The sequence below is a fragment of the Heterodontus francisci genome, chromosome 17 (assembly GCF_036365525.1).
Source record: "Heterodontus francisci isolate sHetFra1 chromosome 17, sHetFra1.hap1, whole genome shotgun sequence".
NCBI classification, from domain to species: domain Eukaryota; kingdom Metazoa; phylum Chordata; class Chondrichthyes; order Heterodontiformes; family Heterodontidae; genus Heterodontus; species Heterodontus francisci.
Window position 1 is genome coordinate 46450834 of NC_090387.1, and position 23226 is coordinate 46474059.

At 41.0% G+C, this 23226-nt stretch overlaps 1 protein-coding gene across 1 annotated transcript in view; it reads right to left on the bottom strand.

Annotated features, from left to right (window-relative positions):
• Positions 1–15121: 15121 nt before the first annotated feature.
• vps35 (VPS35 retromer complex component) overlaps positions 15122–23226 on the bottom strand; it is a 106108-nt gene continuing 98003 nt past the window's right edge. The window contains exons 14-17 of the mRNA XM_068049365.1: positions 22106–22285; positions 21537–21776; positions 20601–20744; positions 15122–18480 (exon numbers count right to left, since the gene is read on the bottom strand). Coding sequence (XP_067905466.1) covers positions 18301–18480; positions 20601–20744; positions 21537–21776; positions 22106–22285 — 744 coding nt within the window. The 3' untranslated portion in view covers positions 15122–18300. The remainder of the gene's footprint in view (positions 18481–20600; positions 20745–21536; positions 21777–22105; positions 22286–23226) is intronic.

Sequence of the window (23226 nt, forward strand, 5' to 3'; positions counted from 1 at the left end):
CCAGCCTATCCAATCTTTCCTCATAGTTAAAATTTTCCAGTCCTGGCAACATATTCGTAAATCTCTTTTGTACCCTCTCTAGTGTGATCACATCCTTCCTGTAATGTGGGGACCAAAACTGTACACAGTTCTGTAACTGTGGCCCAACTAGTATTTTATACAGTTCCAGATAATCTTCCTGCTCTTATATTCTGTCTCTGCTATGAAAGGAAAGTATCCCATATGCCTTCTTGACCATCTTATTTACCTATACTGCTACCTTCAGGGATCTGTGGACATGAACTCTAAGGTCCTTCTGCTCCTCTACACCTCACAGTATCCTACCATTTATTGTGTTTTTCCTTGCCTTGTTTTACCTCCCAAATGCATGACCTCACACTTCTCTGGATTGAATTCCATTTGCCACTTTTCTGCTCACGTGAGCTGTCCATTGATATTTCCCTGCAGGTGTTACGATAGTACTTCTGTTTTTTTGTAAAATATGTTTTAAGGGCTTATAATTGAATTATGGACATTGATTCATCTGGAATCTTGAAGGGATGCTGAACTTTGTGTTTTTTTTTAAAGACTTCACCAGAAGGTTTCTGGATTTGGCTTGTTAAACAAGTCTTACTGGAAGGCACTTGTCTGTGGATAATCACCCAGCAGGGGTTGTTTTTGGACTTGGGGAGATGTTTACAAAGAATTGACAGATCAAGTTTTATAGAGGTCAGGAGGCTTGACTTCTGGACTGTTTTTAGTTTCATTTTGAACTGTTACAAAAGACAGTTGTTTTTTGCCTGCCAAAGAAGACCCAGTTCTCTCTCTCTTGAAAAGAAGTCCTGTATACAGTGTGTCACTTTCCTATTTCCAACTGTATTTGAAGAAACCCTGTGTATTGAATGTGTGGCAACTGAAACGTTGTTGCCGCATTTCTGCTGTAAGGCCTATCTGAAGCCTCTGTAGCTGCATTTCTTGGAAAGCCTACTCAAACTGATCTTCAACATCGCCTGTAAAGAACTGTTCTTGGAAGATTCCAGTGACAGCCGTTTATTCGCATTTGGGATGCCAAACCAAAACCAAGGATAAGTATTCTGCCTACGTTTTTTTTTGTTTTCTTTCTAACAGTGTTATAAACACAAATCCCTTTTATTTTTCCCAGTTAACTGGTGTATGTGTGTTTGTGTGTGAGGGGCTAGGATAGATAAGAGGCTTTGATATTTTGATTTGTGTGTGTATGTTTTACTTCATTATTGATTAAGACTTGTTGTATAATAAACAGTTTTTTTTTTGTTCATTGAAGAAATCTGGTTGGTGTGTTTTATTCTGGGAAAAATAAAGTTCATGGTTGACTGTATCGGTAAGTGGGAAAATTTAAATATATGTTGTGGCATGTGGAGAAGTGGGACTAGAATAAACAGTGCACTCCTCCCCCCTCGGTTGTAACACAGGCTATAGCTTTCTTCCTCACTATAACCACACAACCAATTTTTGTATTATCTGCAAGTTTCTTAAATCATGCCCCCTACATTTACATCCAAATCATTGCTATACACCACAAAGAGCAAGGGACCTAATTAGTGAGCCTTGCAGAACCCACTGAAAACAGCCTTGCGGTCAGAAAAACACCCATTGACCATTACCCTTTGCTTCCTGCCGCTGAGCCAATTTTGGAACCAACTTGCCACTTTCCCTTGCATCCCACAGGTTTTTAATTTCTTTGTCAAAAACCGTGCTAAAATCTATGCAGACTACATCAAACACATCACCCTCATCAAAAAATTCAATCAAATTAGTCAAACATGACCTTCCTTTAACAAATCCATGCTGACTGTCCTTGATGTGAGTATCAGAATATTATTTGTCAGAATTCCTTGATCTCTAAACTTTCTCTAATTTGACACCAGCCAAATCCGTCTACCAGGAAACTGACCACACTTAAAATAGTAATTTGGACAAATTAACATGGTCATTCTGATATATAAGATTAGGTTTTCATCTTAGCTGGTAGTGTGGAAAATAATAACGATCCAGTGAAAAATCTGAACAGTTATTGGAATTGCAATAACAAGTTATTTTCCATTTTCACTACAGGAATAAATTTGTTGGTAAATTGGTAGTTAATTGAATACACATTGGAAACAGTTAATGGGCTTCTGCACTTCATTATGCTGCCTTGACAGAAATTATGTGAGGATTAAGTGAGTATTAAAGCAATATAAATATTAGAATAACTGATCCAAACAGCAGAATGATTTGTAAATAGTTTATTGAAGATGAGATTGCTTTTAATTAAGACATGTCACAAGGAGAGGGATGGTTCATAATCCCAACTTGATGGAAAGCTTCATAACTCTTAACTAGAATTTATACAGGAGAGAAGCTAAAATGGGAAAACTGCAGTGACTCGCATCTACATGATAAATCTCTTAAGATCCATATTACAAAAATATAAAAGTTACTCATCTGTGTGGATTTGTGCACTAGATGACTATTTGGGTCAAGAAGGTTGGGTCATTCATCTGTTCACTGATCCAATCTGACTTGGCCATGCATAATTCAGGCAGACCACAACATCCACAGTATAAACTACTTGCTGCCTCTACCCTCAGATTAGCAATTCGACTTCAGATATTAATAAGAGACAATTTAAGTTGTATACCATATGTCATCCTTTATTTCACAATTTAGTTTCAGATTTTACAATGTTTTAAAAAATTAAGAATAAGCTTAGATTCCTGGAAACAAGAAAATGCAGCTTCTGGAAATCTGAAACAGAAAATACTAGAAGCCCTCAGTAAATCAGTCAGCATTTGTGGAGAGAACAGACGAGTTGTTCTTTATTCCTGGCACCTGAAGCCCAAACATCTAATGGCAGGGATTTTCTGTGGACCCCTGAGGTGGGGTCGGAGGCAGGGGGTGGGGGGGGACATGGAGTATCATGATGGGTGGTGGGTGACCGGGGTGGGGGTTGGAGTTGGAGGGCCCGTTACCTCCTTATCACCAAGCAATCTCTTCCCAGGGGCGGGGTTGCTAGGGGGCTAGGCTAGGCTAAGCCGATGATGGTTCCCGCCCAGCAGCCAACTGAGGACCTTTAAGTGGCCTATTAACGGCCAATTAGGGACCTCTTCCCACCGCTGCTGGGATTTTACATGTAGCACGAGGTGCCCTCCATGGGCCTCAGCTTCAGTTTGAACCGATTGTGCCGCCTTACTTAATTCTGGATCAGCTTGCTGAGCCGATCAGAGAAGACTTACTGAACATTTCCTTCATTTTATCCAAATCCCACCAAAAAGTTTCAGATAGCCAAATATCTGTCTGTGGTACCATTGTGACCTCTGACGATGGACCTTGTTTCGCCATTGCTGGGGTCACTACACATGAAGGAAAAATTCCTGGACCCTTTTCCTGCAACTACCCTGTCTCCTTGACTTCACTTGATCTTTCCATGACTACCGGAGAAGCTACTACCTTTGCTCCGGCCAAATCATTCCCGGGAGTAGGTTAACTCCCTCTACATAGGCAAACTATGGACAATGCCTACGGTTACCGTTCCAGACATTAGGTCACACTCCAGGTGCACCCAATACAAAGGTACGGGTATATACTCCCTGCTGATGCTGTTCACTAAAACCTTGGCATTCAATGTGCTCTCTGGTGAAAAGATTATGCCTTGATTCCCGAAATATAACTATTGGTTTAAATGACTCACTTGAGGAATAAGGAGTTACTTTTCCTTTGACAAGAATTCCCTATAGCCCTCAGGTATCTTGTTCACGTTCCCCGTACTCTGTTTTTTAAAAAAAACTTGGCCTTTCAGCTGCGGTCAGAGCTATAGATTGATTTGTCATACTTTCAGTCAGGGCCCCTTTTTCTGCATTGGCCTTGTGCATCCCGATAAGTCCCATGGGTTTACCCCATAACTTGCAGCAATCCGCACGAAGGTGTCCCACCTTGTGGCAATGGAAACACTGAGGCCTCTGGACTTCACACCCCCCTCAGCACTTACCTTTTTTGCCTGAAAAGGAGATCCGGGTATGTTTCCGGCTGTCCCTTCTTGTCCCTAGCTATTTGCCTTCCTTTCACCCTCCTGCCTTCTATCCTCGGGTTTGCGGGGGTGACAGAAAAATGTTTGGACTTGTGGACAAGCTCGTAATCATCAGCTATCTTAGCTGCGTGGCCTGTACCTTTAGTGCTCCTATCCAATCATCAAAGTTAATTTGCTTTACCCTCTCAAATTCTATGCAAGTCTGCCCAGGCTGTTTCCAGAGGTGCTGAAACTTCTGCCTGTAAGCTTCAGGGACTAATTCATACGCAGCGAGAATAGCCTTTTTTGCCATCTCAATCTGCAGAAACGTCCTCAGAAAGTATAGCATAAACTTCATGAGCTCTGTCCATCAACCTGTTTTGCATGAGCAGTGTCGAGTTTTCTTTTGGCCACCTCATTCATCTGTTTGGCTATCTTTTCAAAAGAAATGCGAAATGCCCCAGTACGTCCCTTTCCACAAACTTCAGGAGGGCTTGCACAAATTTAAACAGCTCCCCATTGGGTCCTGGGTCCAAGTCAGATTCTTCCTCATCAGAATTTTCCCTACTGTCAAGGCCACCCTTTTTTTTTTTAGTTCCAGCCTTTTAAGCTGGTATTCCCTTTCTCTCTCCTTCTCTTGCCCTTTCTCTCTCCTGCCGTTCTGCTTGCTCCCCACGAAATGCCCTTTCTTTTTCCTTTGCCTGTCTCTGAAATTCTAGCTCCAACTTCTTCCTGTCCAACTCAATCTGTGCCAGTGTTACCTTGTCTTCTTCCAATTGTACCCGTCCCTCTGGCTGTTTCACTTCAATCTTCAGCTGTCTGGCCATTAGTCTCTGAATTTCAGGTCTCCTAGCTTTTGATCTCATATTTACCTTCACGTGCTCCGCCACACTTAACAGTTCATCAGCAGACAAGTCCTTAAAGAATCATAATTTATTCTAGACTGATACACAAATGCACTTGCATCAAAAGTAGCCATTCCGGTAGTGTAAACTTTACTCTTATGCACAAGAAACCTGCTGTTTTCCTATTTCCTTTTCCCCTTTTCAATTATTATTACCCCACTTACATTAGCACTTCGTCGGCTTTGGGTTACCCCGGACTGAGCCCCCAATTATATGTTACAACTGAGGTTGGAGGAATGCACTGTCTTTTTCTAGTTCCACTACTCCACTGGTCACAACATATATTTAAATGTTTTACCCAGCCACCGATATGACCAATTATATACTTTATCTATACTAGTTTCAGAATAAAAATCCACCAACCAGGTTTCTTCAATAAACAACAAAATTGTTGATTTATTAGAAAACAAGACCTATTCAATAAAGAGGCAAAGCTTATTAACACACCATTTGAAATATGAAAGTATAAATATCTACTCTTCTAAAATAACCTAACACACACAAACTGGTTAAAGAAAAAAATTAAGAAAAATGAAAAAACTGGCTCTGCAGAGATCAACTTAAAAAAAAAATACTATGGCTAAGTTATTGTCAATTCTTGAAGAAAAAGGATAAAATAGGGAAAGTTCCAGATGGCCTTTGGTCTGGTGTCTGGGTGCACATAGACAGCTGCCACTGGGATCTTTCTGGAGCAGTTCTATTCAGGAGATGTCGAGCAGTAGTCTTGCAGGTTGTTCGGAGAATTACTGCATCAGTAGGCTCAGCTATCACACTGGATTCTCAGAAGATTTTTCAGGTGGCAAAGGGTGAGTTTGGTGGCTTCTCTCTTGGCAGGATACACACCAACTGAGCATTCAAACAGTCCACGCCCCAATCAGAAAGCCAAAGCTCCTGACAATCATAAAACAAAGAACAAAGAACAGTACAGCACAGGAACAGGCCATTCGGCCCTCCAAGCCTGTGCTGATCTTGATGCCTGCCTAAACTAACACCTTCTCCACTTCCGGGGACCATATCCCTCTATTCCCTTCCTATTCATATATTTGTCAAGATGTCTCTTAAACGTTGCTATCGTATCTGCTTCCACCACCTCCCCTGGCAGCAAGTTCCAGGCACTCACCACCCTCTGTGTAAAATACCTGCCTCGCACATCCCCTCTAAACTTTGCCCCTCGCACCTTAAACCTACGTCCCCTAGTAACTGACTCTTCCACCCTGGGAAAAAGCTTCTGACTATCCACTCTGTCCATGCCGCTCATAACTTTGTAAACCTCGATCATGTTGCCCCTCCACCTCTGTCGTTCCAGTAAAAACAATCCGAGTTTTTCCAACCACTCCTCATAGCTAATGCCCTCCAGACCAGGCAACATCCTGGTAAACCTCCTCTGTACCCTCTCCAAAGCCTCCACGTCCTTCTGATAGTGTGGCAACCAGAATTGCACGCAATATTCTAAGTGTGGCCTAACTAAGGTTCTGTAAAGCTGCCACATGACTTGCCAATTTTTATACTCTATGCCCCGACCGATGAAGGCAAGCACGCCATATGCCTTCTGGACTACCTTATCCACCTGCGTTGCCACTTTCAGTCACCTGTGGACCTGTACTCTGTGCCCAGATCTCTCTGCCTGTCAATACTCCTAAGGGTTCTGCCATTTACTGTATACCTCCCACGTGCATTAGACCTTCCAAAATGCATTACTTCACATTTGTCCGGATTAAACTCCATCTGCCATTTCTCTGCCCAAGTCTCCAACTGATCTATATCCTGCTGTATCCTCTGACAATCCTCATCATTATCCGCAACCTAGACATCTTACTTCTCTGTAAACAACTCCTTATGTTTGTTTAGCACTCTCTTCCAGTAAGTGTTTTTTTTTAAATCCAAAGTGTCCTTCGAGTAACCTTAAAAAAAAACAAATCCAGGCATCTCCTTGGTCTTTCAAATGAACCGATATTAATAATAGAAGCACCTTCATGACAATAGCAGTCGGTCAGTTCTTTACTTTTTTTGTAACTTGGTGCAATGTCTCAAGATAGTAATTCAACAGATCTCAAGTAGGTGGAATAGAAGTTTAATTGCTACTTAGATCAGTGATTGATGCAGGTTTCTACTCTCCTGAACTAAGAGGAATATTCCAAGAATATTATACTAAAATTCAAATTTTAAATTTGATCTGCTTTTCGCTAGACTTTGGAGGAACTGATAGCAATAAGTCGACATAAAAACCATCATGGGGGCATTCATGAGAGATGCCCCTACTATTCCTATGGTCTGTGTAATAGAGGTCTTCACTATGCCACAAACTCCATGGCAGAGTACAGGGCAGACAACCATTGCTCCACGATGTCACTCAACATACAAATTAGGAACAGGAGTAGACCACTCGGCCCCTCTGTAATGAAACATAGGTATAATAGACTTAATTAGGTAGAATTCAGATATAATTAATATATTGTACCTTTTAGAATTAAAGATTGAATAGTCAGTTGTCAAGACTCACTGAAATTCCCATTTAAGGGTAGAGTTAAAAAAACAGTTTCAAGGTCTTCGCTACAATGGAATTAGAACATGACACACATTGAAACATCCAATGTGAAGTCAGTACAGGATGGCTATAAAATTAATTAGTTGATAGTGTCAGTGATATAGACTGACTGACTCAACAGGAGGGTACACAGTATTATAAAAAAAATTAGATAAAAAATTACAAAATGAAATGGTACTTACAAAAACAGATGCCAAGTAAAACCCAATTACATAGGTTTAAGCCCAACTCCAGAGTCTTGGCACAAAATCTCAGTCGAGACTTCAGTGCAATACTGAGGGAGAGCAGCATTGTTAAAGGTTTTGTCTTTTGGATGAGACGTTAAACCAAGGGACCATTTGTCCTTTCAGATGGACAAAAAAAAAATCCATAGAACTATTTGAAGAATAGAAGAGTTCCTGGCTAATATTTATCCCTTAACCAACATCACAAAAAATATTATCTCATGATGTTTCTCATTGCTGTTTGTGGGATCTTTCAGTGTGGAAATTGGCTGCTGTGTTTCCCTAATGTACAGCAATGATTTCACTTCAAAAGTACTTAATTGGCTGTAAAGCACTTTGGGACATTGAGGTTGTGAAAAGCATTATATAAATGCAAGTCCTTTCTTCTATTTTCCAATTCGAGTCCCCTGAAGATTACATTCAGTAACCGATTGAGGACTCAGTGTCCAAATGCAACATTTGACCCATTCGTGTGAGAATTATTTGAGATCTAAACGTAGGTCCAGTTTTTCAAAAATGCTGTTTTAATTAAAATGCCTGCACAATGAAAGCATAAAGCAATAATTGGCCATCACATAATAAAGACTGTTCGCTCCATAGGCTGTGCACAATCGACCCTATCAAGGACATAACCCCACTTGTCCAATTTGCTGAGGTCAAGTTCTACACAATATTCTGCCTTCCTCAAAAGTAATCATGTAAAAATAGAGAATATTTATCCACCTCCATGATTCAAACCTCATGAATAAAATTAAGCAAATTAATTAAACTGGTATTGATGCTGTTCACTTTCAGAATTGTAAATGCAACTATTGCTTTTTGTTGGGCTAATATATATTCATTAGTCTATTCAGTTTGATTACAAAAAGCTACTTCAGAGGATGTGCTGATGTCAACTCCCACATGGTTTCCACTGACGTGTGTTACTTGGTGATTTGATAGCCTGATGTATAGAATTGAGTGAATATTTATAATTAAATATATATTCATGGAAAAAAATAAAGTTCAAGTTTTCAATTCTATGTTTTATTATCTCAACAGTTTATTTCAAAATTTCAAAAATGTCCAGCAAAAAAAGTGACACTTGTCAGCACAGGCCAAGAAGAAGCAGGGCAATGCTATTTAATGGATCTCAGTTTTCAAACAAATTAGTTAAAATAGCTCATTACAATGATAAAAACAAGGACACTGTGCAAGGTCACACTAACACATGATGTATTATTTCTTATCAAACTTGATGCTATGGAGATATTTCAGCCAAGACTGAAAGACTATCAAATTGTCTCTTTTCATATTACAGTAACACCATTTACAAGACGCGCCACAGTCCCATTGCAAAATGACAAGCTGTGCACAATCTGAAAAGCATATAATTTGCATTAAAATGTCATAGAAGTTTTGCATTATAAATAGTGTTGTATATTACTATCCCAGGGTGTCAGTGCTATTTCCCCCTCCCCTCCTCTCCCTTATGCACTTTTTGTGAATTCAGGCACAGAGGTTGGTGGCATACCCAAACAAGGACCAGAATTTTACACCCCCAAACAAGTGAGTTTCTGGGCGTAAAATTGAGCGGGAGGTGGGGGAGGGGCGGTGGGAAAGAGGCATTTCTGACCCCCTCCCACCCCTGCTGCAAATTTCCACTGGGCGGCGGCAGCAGGAAATGGCCCACCAGCCCCAGGCCAATCAAAACCCTTAAGTGGCCAATTAACTGACACTTAAGAGCCTCCTCTTGCTGCCACGGGTATTTTACCCTCGGCGGCAAGATGACAGAAGCCTCAAAAACCCCACCTGGTGAAACCAGGCAGCCTTCTTGAGGTCTGGTGGGGGCCCTCCCGATCAGGCACGCTGTGCCCCCTGGAGGGCTGCTGCCCCCCCCCCCCCCCCGCCTTGCTGGGGACACTTACCCGTCTTCTAGGGCTGTCCTTCAATTTGGTTCCAGTGGCTGGGTATAGTCCCAGCCATGGCCACCACAAGGAGGTGGAAGTCCCGCCCAAGACCAATTAAAGGCCCGGGGAGCGAAAAATCCCAGTCTGGCTGCCCAGGCCCAGCAGAGATGAGCTCGCCACTGACTTTTTTTTGCAGGTGGACGGGGCCTCCTACCCAACGTAAAATTCCAGCCAAGGTTTCTGCATGTTATGTCTATTCCATCATTCAACTCAGCACAGCTTAGCAACTTCAACCTGCAATCTCCAGACTGTTACCTGATTAGGTGCAGCTTTTCTCTTCCTAAATTTTCTTTTTCCATTTTTTCCTGTGGCCTTCTCAACACCAAGGGACACCTGTAGAAGAACAGACCTCCAAGGAGGACAATCCCTTTGTAGTGCAACGTTAGGCACTATACACCTCACAGGCACCAGGACACTGGCACTCCACATGGGCTAGATAGTGAACTAGAGGGATCTGCATCTGGTGAAACACCCACATCTATGGGCAATAGCAGTTACGGTTGCATAATCAGCACGGGACAGACCTAGTCAGAGGATGAAGCTTGCTCTCACTCCTGCTGAGGATGAACGTGATGACGACTGCCAGGGGCCAGCCATGAGAAGAAAACTGCTGGCCTCACAAAAGCTGTTGTAAAAGATTTTGAAATGTGTACCAAGGATTTGCATCACTACAGCTGAGACTACAGCAAAGTTTGCATCCCGCCTCAGTGGTGTCATTTTGCACAATATCACCACACTGGATTCAACCCTGGATAGCGCCATCAACTTAAGGGATGCTGTATTCGAGCTTCACAGCAGGAATCCATGTTAGCACCCTTGGTTTTAGTGGAAACTGAAGTGGACTCTGGCTCCAGAATGTTGATATTGGTAAAACAAATGAAAACAGGTCTAGAAGGGATTGGTCATCATCTGGAATCTGCTGTCCCACAGATTACTAGAAGTGTTGAGCCCCAGCACTAAGGGTGTGGCAAGGGTACAAATGAGAGCACTACATGCTGACCGCTCTCAGGTGGTCAGCATGTCTGCATATTCACTCCCCTCAACTAGTATCCACCATGGTGACACCAAGTCAGTAGGACCAGATTGCCCAAAGTGCAGCAATCTGTGCCTGGGCCCTCAAAGACTTGTGCAGCAGAAGGCACCGGCCGCTAGACCCCACCTGAGGAACAGCTGCCTTCCACCAACTCTGTTGAGGGCACTAGAGGACGACCTTGGAGTAGTAATAAATTTAGGAGTCAGTCATTATGGCATAAAGGAGGCCATTTGGCCCACAGTTCATACCAGCCCTCTGTAGAGAAATCCAGTTAGACCCATTCTGATAATCTATCACGGCGGCACAGTGGTTAGCACCGCAGCCTCACAGCTCCAGGGACCCGGGTTCGATTCCGGGTACTGCCTGTGTGGAGTTTGCAAGTTCTCCCTGTGTCTGCGTGGGTTTTCTCCGGGTGCTCCGGTTTCCTCCCACAAGCCAAAAGACTTGCAGGTTGATAGGTAAATTGCCCATTATGAATTATCACTAGTATAGGTAGGTGGTAGGGAAATATAGGGACAGGTGGGGATGTTTGGTAGGAATATGGGATTAGTATAAATGGGTGGTTGATGTTCGGCACAGACTCGGTGGGCCGAAGGGCCTGTTTCAGTGCTGTATCTCTAATCTAATCTAATCTAAATCTAATCTATCCCCATAGCCGTTACAGTTTATTTCCCTTGAGTGCTCATCCAATTTCCTTTGGAAATCATTCATCGTCTCCACTTCTACCAACGTTGTAGGCAGCAAGTTCTGGGTCTTTAACCACTCGCTGCGTAAAAAAGTTCTTCCTCACAACCCCCCTGCATCTCTTGGCGAAAAAAATAAATGTGCCCCCTAGTCCCTATACAGTTAATAGGAACAGCTTTTCTTTGTCTACCTTATCTAAACCTGTCATAATCTTGTACACAAACAAGAAATGCTGGAAATACTCAGCAGGTCTGGTAACATCGGTGGAGAGCGAAGCAGAGTTAACAGTATCTGATGAAGGGTCACTGACCTGAAACGTTAACTCTGCTTCTCTCTCTAGATGCTGCCAGACCTGCTGAGCATTTCCAGCACTTTTTGTTTGTGTTTCATATATCTAGCATCTGCAGTATTTTGCTTTTATGATCTTGTACATCACTATCTAATCACCCCTTAATCTCCTTTGCTCCAAGGAGAACAATCCCAGCTTCTGCAACCTAACCTGTAGCTAAAATCCCTCATCCCTGGAACCATTCTGGTAAATCTCCTCTACACCCGCTCAAGGACCCTCACATCTTTCCTAAAGTGTGGTGAACAGAACTGGATGCAATACTCTAGTTGTAGCCTAACCAGAGCTTTATAAAAGGTTCAGCATAGCTTCTGTGCTTCTGTACTCAATATCTCTATTTATGAGGCTCAAGATCGCATATGCTTTGCTAGTTACTCTGTCAACATGTCCTGCCACCTTCAAAAACCTATGTACATGAACACCCCAGGTCCCTCTGTCCCTGCACCCTGTTTAAAAGAAAATCCTGTGGGTTGATGACCGTGGTGGGAAATGAATGGAAGATATTTATGTTTGGCAATAAATCATCTTTACCAAATTTGACACTTTAATCTGCAGCGTGGATTAATAACAGCTTCTGAGTCTCCATGGTCAGAATGCCATTGATATAGAAGTTGTCTCAATGGTTTGAATGTTCTTCCATGGCAGTTGAAGGTATTGGGGAAGAACATAAACACTGTTTATATAGAGCAGCTGTGTGTAAGTTCTCAACCAGGAGCTGGTCCTTGACTTCTCTGGCTGCATTGTGTGGACGTGGCCTTCCTTTCTCTGCTGCCTTTATTGCCTGAGGTTTCCTTATTTGTTGGCAGCTGCTGCTGCCGCCAAGAGCTGAGACGATTAGCCTCTAACAACCACAATCACCAAAGGTAACTGTGCAGAAATGGGAAGAGAAGCCATTGATGATGATTCTCTGGCTACAATTAGATAGATAAGAATGGAACCAAGAATGAACAGTCCCACCCAGCTGGACAACAGTGGAGAGACATTGGAGGAGAATGATGTGATCAATGGTGTCAAAGATTGCAGCCAAGTCCAAAGGACTTTGACAAGAGCTATTTTGGTACTCTGACGGGCAGAAACCTGACTGGAGGGATTCAAACATGGAGTTGTGGGAAAGATGGGCAGAGATTTCGGAGGTGACTTGAAGGGAAAGGGAGGTTAGAGATGGGGCAGTAGTTTGCAAGGATGGCGAGGTCAAGGATTAGTTTTGTGAGGAGGGGTGAACATGGAAGATTTATATAAAAATATAAATAAATATAAATATAACCAGGAGGTGAAAGAACGGTTAACGATGCAAACTAACGTGGCAGCCAGGAAGGGAAGTTGGGTGGCCAGTTGTTTAGTGGGAATAGGGTTGAGAGAGCAGGAGATGGGTCTTGTGGCCAAGATGAGCTTGGAGAGGGCATGAGGGGAGATAGGAGAGAAACTAGAAAATGAAATAAGTTCGGGCTAGGGTAGTGGGGAGCTTTAGAGCAAGTTTGGCCCGGTGGGCTAGGTGGAGTTAGTAAGAGGCTGCTGATCAGATGGTCTCAATCTTGGTGACAAAGAGGTCCATGAGCTCCTTGCACATCGTTGGGAGGTTAGGATGGAGCAGACAAGGGTTTAAGACAACAGCTTGCAGTAAAGAAGCCGGGGTTACCTTTACATTCCAGAATGATCCTGGAATAAGTTTCCTCAGACAAGAGCAGGACCCCATAGGGGTTTATGTAGTCCAGTCAGATCTGGTGTGAATGGCTAAACCAGTTGTCTGCCATATCTATTCAAGTCTGTGTCGCTTGTATTTAAGGGAGCAAAGACAAGGGCTGTACCAAGGGAATAGCCAGGGTGAGATTTTAATGGGGACGAGGGCATTGAAAGTGGAGAAGGTGGGGTTGAGCAGATTGGTAGCTGCAGAGACCATAGTGAATTATTTTTTTATTCATTCATGGGATGTGGGCATCGCTGGCAAAGCCAGCATTTATTGCCCATCCCTAAAACAGAGGGACAAAGGCTGGACAATTGAGAATTTGAAAGTGAGGTTTTAAGTGAATTGGGGAACGGGGAGAGAAGAGCTTTTTTCCTCCCTGGAGTAGATATAGAAGGAAGTAGGGTTTGGAAGGGGGAAGTGGGATGTGGGTGGAGAGCAATACAAGGAAGTGATCAGAGATGGCCTTATCTGCGATTGGTATTATGAGGGTACCGAGGCCATGCAAGATGATCATGCAGGTGGCCGTGAAGGAGTTGGGAACTTTACATAGAGGGTGAGATTATGGGAGGATAGGAGGGCAGTGAACTGAGGAAAGAGAACATGACTTGAGATGGAGATTAAAATCACCTCGGATGAGAAACTGCTCAGTGCAAAGACTGAGGGAGGAAAGCAGTGAAGAGAAAATTTGCATGATTACTTCAGCAGGCAGTAGAGAACCAGGATTTGAAATGAGGTGAGGGGGTGGAACAAGGCGAGATGTTCAAAGGAGGAGAAAGTCCAGAAGAGTAAGGGGACAGATCAAGGTGAGTTTTGGTTACAAGAGCCACAACACTGCCATGACAGGGAAGCTCCAGTTAGATAGCAGGTGTCATCACCTCACTTTACCAACTCGGAGGGGAGAGTAGTGGAAAAATAGTATTAGTTAAATGCATTTTCCTCATTCTTACATTCATTAGTTTCAAAGCACTTTGTCAAAACTATTCCTATGACCTGTTTCTAGATTATGGAAGAGAGGCCAAAGTCTGCACTATGGCTCTTGAAAATATTTTACCTTGTAATGGCAACACCTCATGAGCAGAAGTCCCAGTGGTTGCCCAAATATAAGTTGGTTGTTGAATTCGATTTGCTTCTCAAGCTGGCACTTGCACACAGATCAATTCAAGACTTGATGACCTGCCACTAAAGATATAGTCTTGGAAACAAAAAGCACTCTAAAAGGGGCACACAGATGATCATAACCAGACATCAATACAAAATTTTTCCATCACACACTCTGCGTCTGTTCATGTAGCTAACTCATTATCAGTCCTTCCACTCATTTTCATTTTTAGTCTCACCATTTCAAGTTTGGATTTCCATTACAGATTTTTCAGCTGGGCCATTCAAGTATACTAATCAGCCATATAACATACATGACCTGCCCAACATGTTGCTTTAACATCGAATCTCACTACTTCAGTCAGGCACAGTCCTACAAAGTATAATCCAAGATATTCCTTAGGCAGTACATTCCAAAAACACTCAGCATGAGTTCCTGCACTTTTATCAGGATCTCAACCCATTAAAATAATTAAACCAGAGCCTCAGATACCCTTCTTGCATCCTAACTTCACACTAGTTTCTTCAACTGCAGTCCTTGTCCTATGCCATCAAGAATGCCTTTGTTAGAAATATCCCTACTGGCAGGATTTCATTCTAATGGTTATCAAACAATATGCTTTTTAAAACAATGAACACTGCCAGAACCTGGTCAAGCATTTTAATAGGCTTTTTGTTGAATACATTGACCATAATACTCCAGTTAATTTACAAAGGAATTATAAAGCTTACAAGTATGTTACAGTGATTTCAAAAAGTATACTTCATTTCTCAAGTGGGGAAATGAATACATGCTCAGTTGCAAGGATACATGTATACAAATACATCATAAACCTCTGAATACAGCAAACACCACCCTTTTATCAACTTAGCAGCTTAAGATTTTACATGAAGTACGTGATGTGCCTACTTTAAGAATAAAGTCTTTACAGCTACTATAAATTTAACATTACTACTACACCTACAGCAGAAAAAGGAGTAAGCATTCTAGCGAAGAAGCAATAGCAATACCTAAAACAGACAATGCAATAGCTTTCAACATAGATTAAGGAAATTTACTAACAAACTTAGGAAGAAAAACAGAAATTCGGGCATTAACTCACTGAAAGCAGTGTAATTTATATTGGGTGATTCTCATTGTATAGCTAATCAAGACTTCCCTACCCTTAAAATGTGTGAAGTCTCTCAAGCTAACTTAACTTCTACACTGTACAAGGCAGATACTGAAAGTGTGCCATTTGTAGTCATAGACAGACAATTGGAAATCTTTAAAACAATAGCTGTTCTTCAGGTTATTAAACTATGAATTACTATAGTTTGAGAACCTAAATTCCAAACTATACAAATGGTTCTCGTTGAGCAATTTGAGGTGACTTTTGTCTGAAGATGTTTTTTTTAAAAACACAAAATGCTGATATAGTGTGCAAACTAGTTAATTTAACACGTGTTTCATAAAGAATAATTTAGCACATTCAACAGGGCAAATTATTCATCAGTTTTGTCATCTCAAACTACAAGATTGCATCTTTTACAGTGGGTATGCAGCCTAGTATACAGTCAAAAGAATTACTACTAAGCAGAAACCTTTCTCCTTTAGGTGGCAAACCACAATTAGGGTAGGCAGAAAGAGAGTTTGCTGGATTATGAACTGTCACAAAGATGCACATAACAGATTTACATGAATTAATCAACACATTATACAAAAAAAAATTGCCTGTAATCGACAGTCACCACAAAAAGAATGCCATTTCTGCTGGTATAATCCATTAATTGGAAGACAACCCTTACAAACTGGTCAGTTTGATATCTCACATAGCATTGAACAATCACGAAGTGAGCTGGACTTCTGGAACATATGCATCACACTTTTGCAATCAATACTTGAGATTGGAGAAGGACAAGATTCGCACAGTTCTAGGCTAATATAAAGTTTGAGTGTTGTATTTTGTTCTTGGAGGGTGTTCAAGAAGCAGACGCGGAAACTATCATTCAACTGCATGCAATATTCAGTTAAAAGTTAGTCAAATCATTATCCATATTGTAAACTCTACCACATCATGACTTTTGTATTGCACACATTAACAGTTTCAATTAGGATTGAATAAAAAAAAAGCTAAGGTCCACCTTGTTTCCCTTCTCCCCCACCTTTGCCAAATTTCTCCCCAACTCTTTCAAAGTCATCCAATCCTTAGAAGTTATGGCAGATAGTGAATGTTTAGCAGGCTATTTGACCACTAAAGCATTACAGTCAAATCTGATCCTTTCACACCAAGTCTAAATATGTGCACTTCCAGCAGAAATTATGGAAAGCTGCTTGCAGCAGGAAAACCTGCCCGATTGTTTTTTTCCTAATCTAGGGAGCCATGGTTAATAGCAGAACTTGATCATTGTCCCTGTAGGGAAAACAACAAACCATAAATCTTTCTGGTCTGTATGGCTTAGCTACTCACTGGAAAATTTGAGTTTTGGGATTCCTCAACTCCCAGTTTGTTATGCACAAAATATTGTAAAGAGTGAGATGAACAAAAGAGATATACAATGAACCAAACCTAAATTTAGGCAAGAAAAGCTCATCTTTGTGAACTTTAATTTCCATCAATTTCAATACTATTTTTAAAATTAGCTTGTTTTCCTGGACAAAAACTAGTTGTGAAATATTCACCGAGTCCTTCTTTAGCTATCATACATACTATTTGCAATAAAAAGTAAAGGCAAAATACTTCGATTGCTTTTCATTCTCAGTGAGACAAGCTTCAACTGGTTTTACAAAATGAAGCACATAAAAGATCGGTTTTAGCTCATTTAATGGCAGTTTGATAATTTTGTCCTGAGTTGCAGTACACTAATCTCAATTGGTTAATTTGTTTCACATAGTACAATATATTGTGTAAAGCATGAGAAATGTTACAACAAATGTCTTAAAAGATCATGACCAAGGAGGGTCAACACTTCTTTCATTCTAGTTTAGTCTGGATTCCAAAGAGAGCAGTTATATTAACATATTACGAAGGATTGATGAGTGTAATTAAGTCAGTATAGAAATCTTGCTTCTAACACTTCTGCAATAAATACAAATTCTGATAGTTTATCCTTGCACATTTACTGTGCCCATGTAATTCCTTGCTTTACAATTAGCACAACTGAAACTCCTGAATTGTAAAATCAGATATAGTTACAATTGTTATACTGTATTTAAGAGGTAACTGGACCCGTTAACCTACATCCATATGATCTAATCCACACATTCACTTCTTTCAAACAATTACTGTTCTATCCAACAGGATATTTCATAACTTCTATCTTGGGGAGAAAACATTTCCACATGTGCAAATATTTCACTTAAATAAACCCCTGGCTTTTAAATAACGTGGCTCATACACAAAGCTTGGTGAACCACTGCAGAAGTTTACCGAAACAGCTGTTAAGCAATTTTTAGGCATTCAGCTATAGAGATTAAATAATTAAACTGCAATACAGACAATTTAATTAAAAAAAATCAATTTACTCATCTTGATTCATCTTTGCTCAAGTTGAAATGCATGTGAATAAAGGTAAATACAAGTCATGCTGTGGAAGATAAAATAAAATCTCCCTTAGCGACACCTTGAAAGATTTTTATTTTCACTGGCTAAATTCAAAGGAATGTCTTCCTTGAAAGTATGGGTCAATAGATAGAATATAATATATATACTGTATATGATACAATTCAATGGCAATCCTATTGTCTTGGCATGTCTAAAAGGCACATTCTGAAACCATCTACTACAGAGGAGGTGGTGTGATAGTGATTTTGTTTTCTGGAATCTATAATTTGCATGGGGCTAAGTTACAAGACAAGACCTTCATAAATTGGTCCATCAGCTTCAGGTGATTCTCTCCGCAGACGGAGATGCTCCAGTGTGTTGTGAAAGTGTTTGTTAATTTGCTCGGTTTCTTCACTGGATTCTAAGTTTGGGAGATCTTCTCTTATTTTTTGAATAAGCTGATTTAAGACTTGAATAGTCACCTGCAATAAAAGTTTGTGGAAAAATCATTAACTTTGAAATATCTCAATTTTTAAAAGTCCAAACAGAACATTCCATTTAGAAGCACCATAAATACTTAAAAAAGGACACCATTCATATTATTGGATGATATCACCAAGTGGCAGCAGATAAATGAGGAAGAGGAAAGAGCCAGGGTTTGATCCGAGATTCCAGAAGTAACAGTGCATGCATGGGAAGAGAAGCTATTGCTGAGATGCTCCAGCTACGATTGTATAGGTTCAAACAAGGGCAATCCCACTGTGTTGGACAATGGAGGAGAGCAGTGGAGGAGGATAATGTGGTTAACTGTGTCAAAGGCTGCATAAAGGTCAAAAAGGGTGATAAGCGATAATGCACCAGTAAGAGAGGATGTCATATTTGACTTTGGAGCTGTTTTGATGCCTAGGTGGAGCAGAAACCCAATTGGTCGGATTCAAACTGTATTTCCCCACACTGATGCCATCCTCCTCCCGACCACATGACCTGAACCAGACCATTTGCAATCCTGGCATCCCAACCAATTTAAGCTTCAACACCCACATTCTACCCATCAACAAGACCACTTTCTTCTGCCTTTGCACCATTGCCTACCATATTATTGAAACCCTTTGGCATCTCCAGACTCTAACCACTTTCTGTCTTTGTTGAACTCCCATAATTTCTAGTTTGTCTAAAACGGTTTTCCTGTCGCACACTGAGCTCAACTCACCTATCATCCTCATCTCCTAGTGCATATACTACAAAATCCTTGTCACCACCTATAATTGCTATTACATTGCCTCACCCCATCTTTGCAATCTCCTCCAACTCTATAAACTTCTGACCACACCATTCATATGACATCAATCACCATTGGAATTCAGAGTCTTCGGCTGCCTCAGTTCAAGTCTTTGGGTATGCCTCTCTGCCTCTTTTTAAAATCTTGTCAAAATTACTTTTTGACCTAGCCTTTAATCACCTCTCCTAATCTCTTCCTTCCTGGTGCCCATTTTCATTAAGTTTATTTATGAAGTGCCTTTTTATTAAATGTTAAAAGTGACATATGCAACTTGTACATTTTCAAATCTTTAAAAGGTTTTGGAGATGGGGAGAATTCATGCAAGTGTTAGATTAACAGTTCTGATTAAAGATGGTGTTGCCCTCCCATTACCTCTTTTCGACACAGTGGCTCATATTAAGGTATGGTCTCACAGATGTTGGTGGCCTTAGTACACCTTGCCCAGGTAGCCATTGTTCATGTGTGAACCAAGAAAATAACTAACCAGACTATACAACTATGGGGGATGGAGCAATCACAGCTGAACCTAATCTTGTTGCCTTATCAGTTGATCTCAGTGGCTAGTGATCAGATTAGGAACCCTGGTTAATTTTTCCCTGAACTGTCTAAAGTGGCCAAAACCAATTATAATCCCCCCCAGTACTGCCTCAGCTGGAACAGAAGCAGCAAGTTTGTCAGCACCTGAAAGGAGAAAAGTTGACTTTCACACAGAAACTCCATCAGGAGTGAAAAAGGGAGTGTTTCTATAGGATTGACCAAAGAAAGTGAGGGGAGAACTCTCTGCTCCCTAACAACTACTGTCAAGAGGTTTAGACCCACCCCTCTTGTTTTCTAGGACCTTTTCAGAGCTTATGACTCTTGTTTATCACTCTGCACTACCTGCAAGTTTTTTAAAAATGCAGTGCCTAAGTCATTAAAACTCATTCACTGCTTCTTTGTATAAGTACTTACAGTTGACCAGTGACCTTTACTGCTTACTATCCTTTCTATTACAGCTATTTAGAAGGGCTTGCCTCCCTTCACTTCCCAGTTTTAATGTTTCCTACTTAAAACATTAACAGGTCATTTCTCTTTCCAGATGCTGATAGACCTATGAAATTTTCAGCTACTTAATTTATTCCAATATATCCATCATAATGATGAGAAGAAATATTGCACATCAGCCAAACAGACTTGTAACAAACACAGCTCACCTAATCTGTATCGTACAAGAGGCACTATAGTTATTCATTTGAAAAAGGCTATACGTTATCACAAATTACCCTCCGTTAGAGAGAATTGTCAATGTAAATTATAATACAATAATCACTGGTTTAAGCTTACCGCCTCATTTTCTTTCTCATAAAAGTATATGTAACGATTAAGGATTTCAGTGAAGAGCTGTACTTGTAGTGATGGATCCATGCACTGATTGGCTATCTTCAAAGCTTTCTTAAGACATTCCATTACTCTCTTGCCATCATGAATCTTTGAAGGGAAAACGGGAATTAAACAATTCAATACGTTAATTTAAGCACAGATATAGCAAAGAAACAATTCAATATATTTTGGTCCACAGTACCAGTACTTTTTGCACCCTTGGATTATCCAAAAACACATCCTGCTAGTGAACATTAGAAGGAATATTCCAAAACAAGTCTATTTTTGCTTTTATCCCCAAGATATAGGTTTCATAAAGTCTCACTTGTTAAGCCTATATCCATGTCACAACGTAATCCCTGAAAATCAGAAGTGAAGTACACAGCCTATAAAAGGGCAAAAATATGCATACGCTAGAAGAAACAAGACAAATTGAATTATAACAAGGGCCCAAAATGCCAGGTTTCCTCAAAAGTGTAACACAGTGCTCCAGTTTTATATTCTCACATGTACATGGTGTTACACCAGCTACATGGTTGGGAAAGATCGAGGTGGTGAAGAATATTACTTCCGCAAACTATTCGCCTTGAATACTAATACAAACTGAAATTTCAGTTTGTTACACCTTGAGCACCAAAACTTGAGCTTTTTGGAGTATGCAGTCAAACTGAATAAATTAGCATTGTTAAGATATTATTTATTGTAGAAACTAAATGGGGCATCCAATGCAACAATGCACATGTTGAGAATTAGCTGAAATAAGTCTCTCATTTCTAATTTTACAGCAAGCTCTGAAACTAGGTTAATAAATATGAACACAATGGTCAGATTACATTTTCAGGAGTTTATTGATAATCAAACATTCAATGCTATAAAGGTGTAATATGATGTTTGTATTACCTCCTCTCCATTCTTATCTGTGTTCCGCCCAGACCAAAACAAATGAGCACAGATGCTAACAGCACGGCACTGATCAGGCTTTTTAAGCAACTTTGAAGCAGCCAGTGCACATTGTGTCCTCAAAGGCTCATGGTTCTCTTCACTGAAACATTTCATACGCTCAAATGTTCCAATTATCAATGTGATTGCTGCCAGCTGTGCCTTGGAATCACTGATTTCATCTTCATACAAAGAGAATGCCTAGAAAACAGCATATATATATTTTTTTAAAAACAAGTGTCATCAATACAAGGTTTTGAAAACAACAGGTACAGCATATTCAGAATGCAGGCTTCATTATAAAGTTACACCAACAGTTATTGCAAAAATGTGTGTGCTACCATCAGTACGTGCCATATGTACAATCTTATTTTGCTGGGAATCCTCGAGACCTGTGGAAGGAACAAACCTGCCAAGTATTAATTACTCATTTTACTTTAAAACTAACCTAATTTCGACCTTACACCCAGGACTTTTCCTCTATACTTTTAAAATTCCTGTCACAAACATGAATAAGTGTTAATTCTTACCTGTGACATGAACTCATAAGCCACAGTTTCATGATTCTCAAACCCAACATCCCCAGCTGCAAGTGCTCCCTGCAGAAACAGGCGAAGAGGTAACTCGGCAAGCTCGGCTTTAATCAGGGCACTGATAGTCTGGTGGGCAAAAGAAAATATCTTCTGGCACTTCTTTTCCCATTTTTCATCCTGGAAGATGAGATAAATAAATAAAGGCTCCAGTTATTTGAGGAATTAAGTCTGATTTCCAAAGTTTAGAAGCTAGTCTTCTTAAAAACGGTATTTACTTTGTGCCTTTATTCAGGTCACAGCACGAAGTTAGGGAATAAACTGCCTTTTGGCAATAATTCTGACATCATCGGTTTATTGACCTTCCATTTTTTCGCAAGTCTTTTGGGCCTCCTTATCTCGAGAGACAATGGATACGCGCCTGGAGGTGGTCAGTGGTTTGTGAAGCAGCGCCTGGAGTGGCTATAAAGGCCAATTCTGGAGTGACAGGCTCTTCCACAGGTGCTGCAGAGAAATTTGTTTGTTGGGGCTGTTGCACAGTTGGCTCTCCCCTTGCGCCTCTGTCTTTTTTCCTGCCAACTACTAAGTCTCTTCGACTCGCCACAATTTAGCCCTGTCTTTATGGCTGCCCGCCAGCTCTGGCGAATGCTGGCAACTGACTCCCACGACTTGTGATCAATGTCACACGATTTCATGTCACGTTTGCAGACGTCTTTATAACGGAGACATGGACGGCCGGTGGGTCTGATACCAGTGGCGAGCTCGCTGTACAATGTGTCTTTGGGGATCCTGCCATCTTCCATGCGGCTCACATGGCCAAGCCATCTCAAGCGCCGCTGACTCAGTAGTGTGTATAAGCTGGGGGTGTTGGCCGCTTCAAGGACTTCTGTGTTGGAGATATAGTCCTGCCACCTGATGCCAAGTATTCTCCGAAGGCAGCGAAGATGGAATGAATTGAGGCGTCGCTCTTGGCTGGCATACGTTGTCCAGGCCTCGCTGCCGTAGAGCAAGGTACTGAGGACACAGGCCTGATACACTCGGACTTTTGTGTTCCGTGTCAGTGCGCCATTTTCCCACACTCTCTTGGCCAGTCTGGACATAGCAGTGGAAGCCTTACCCAT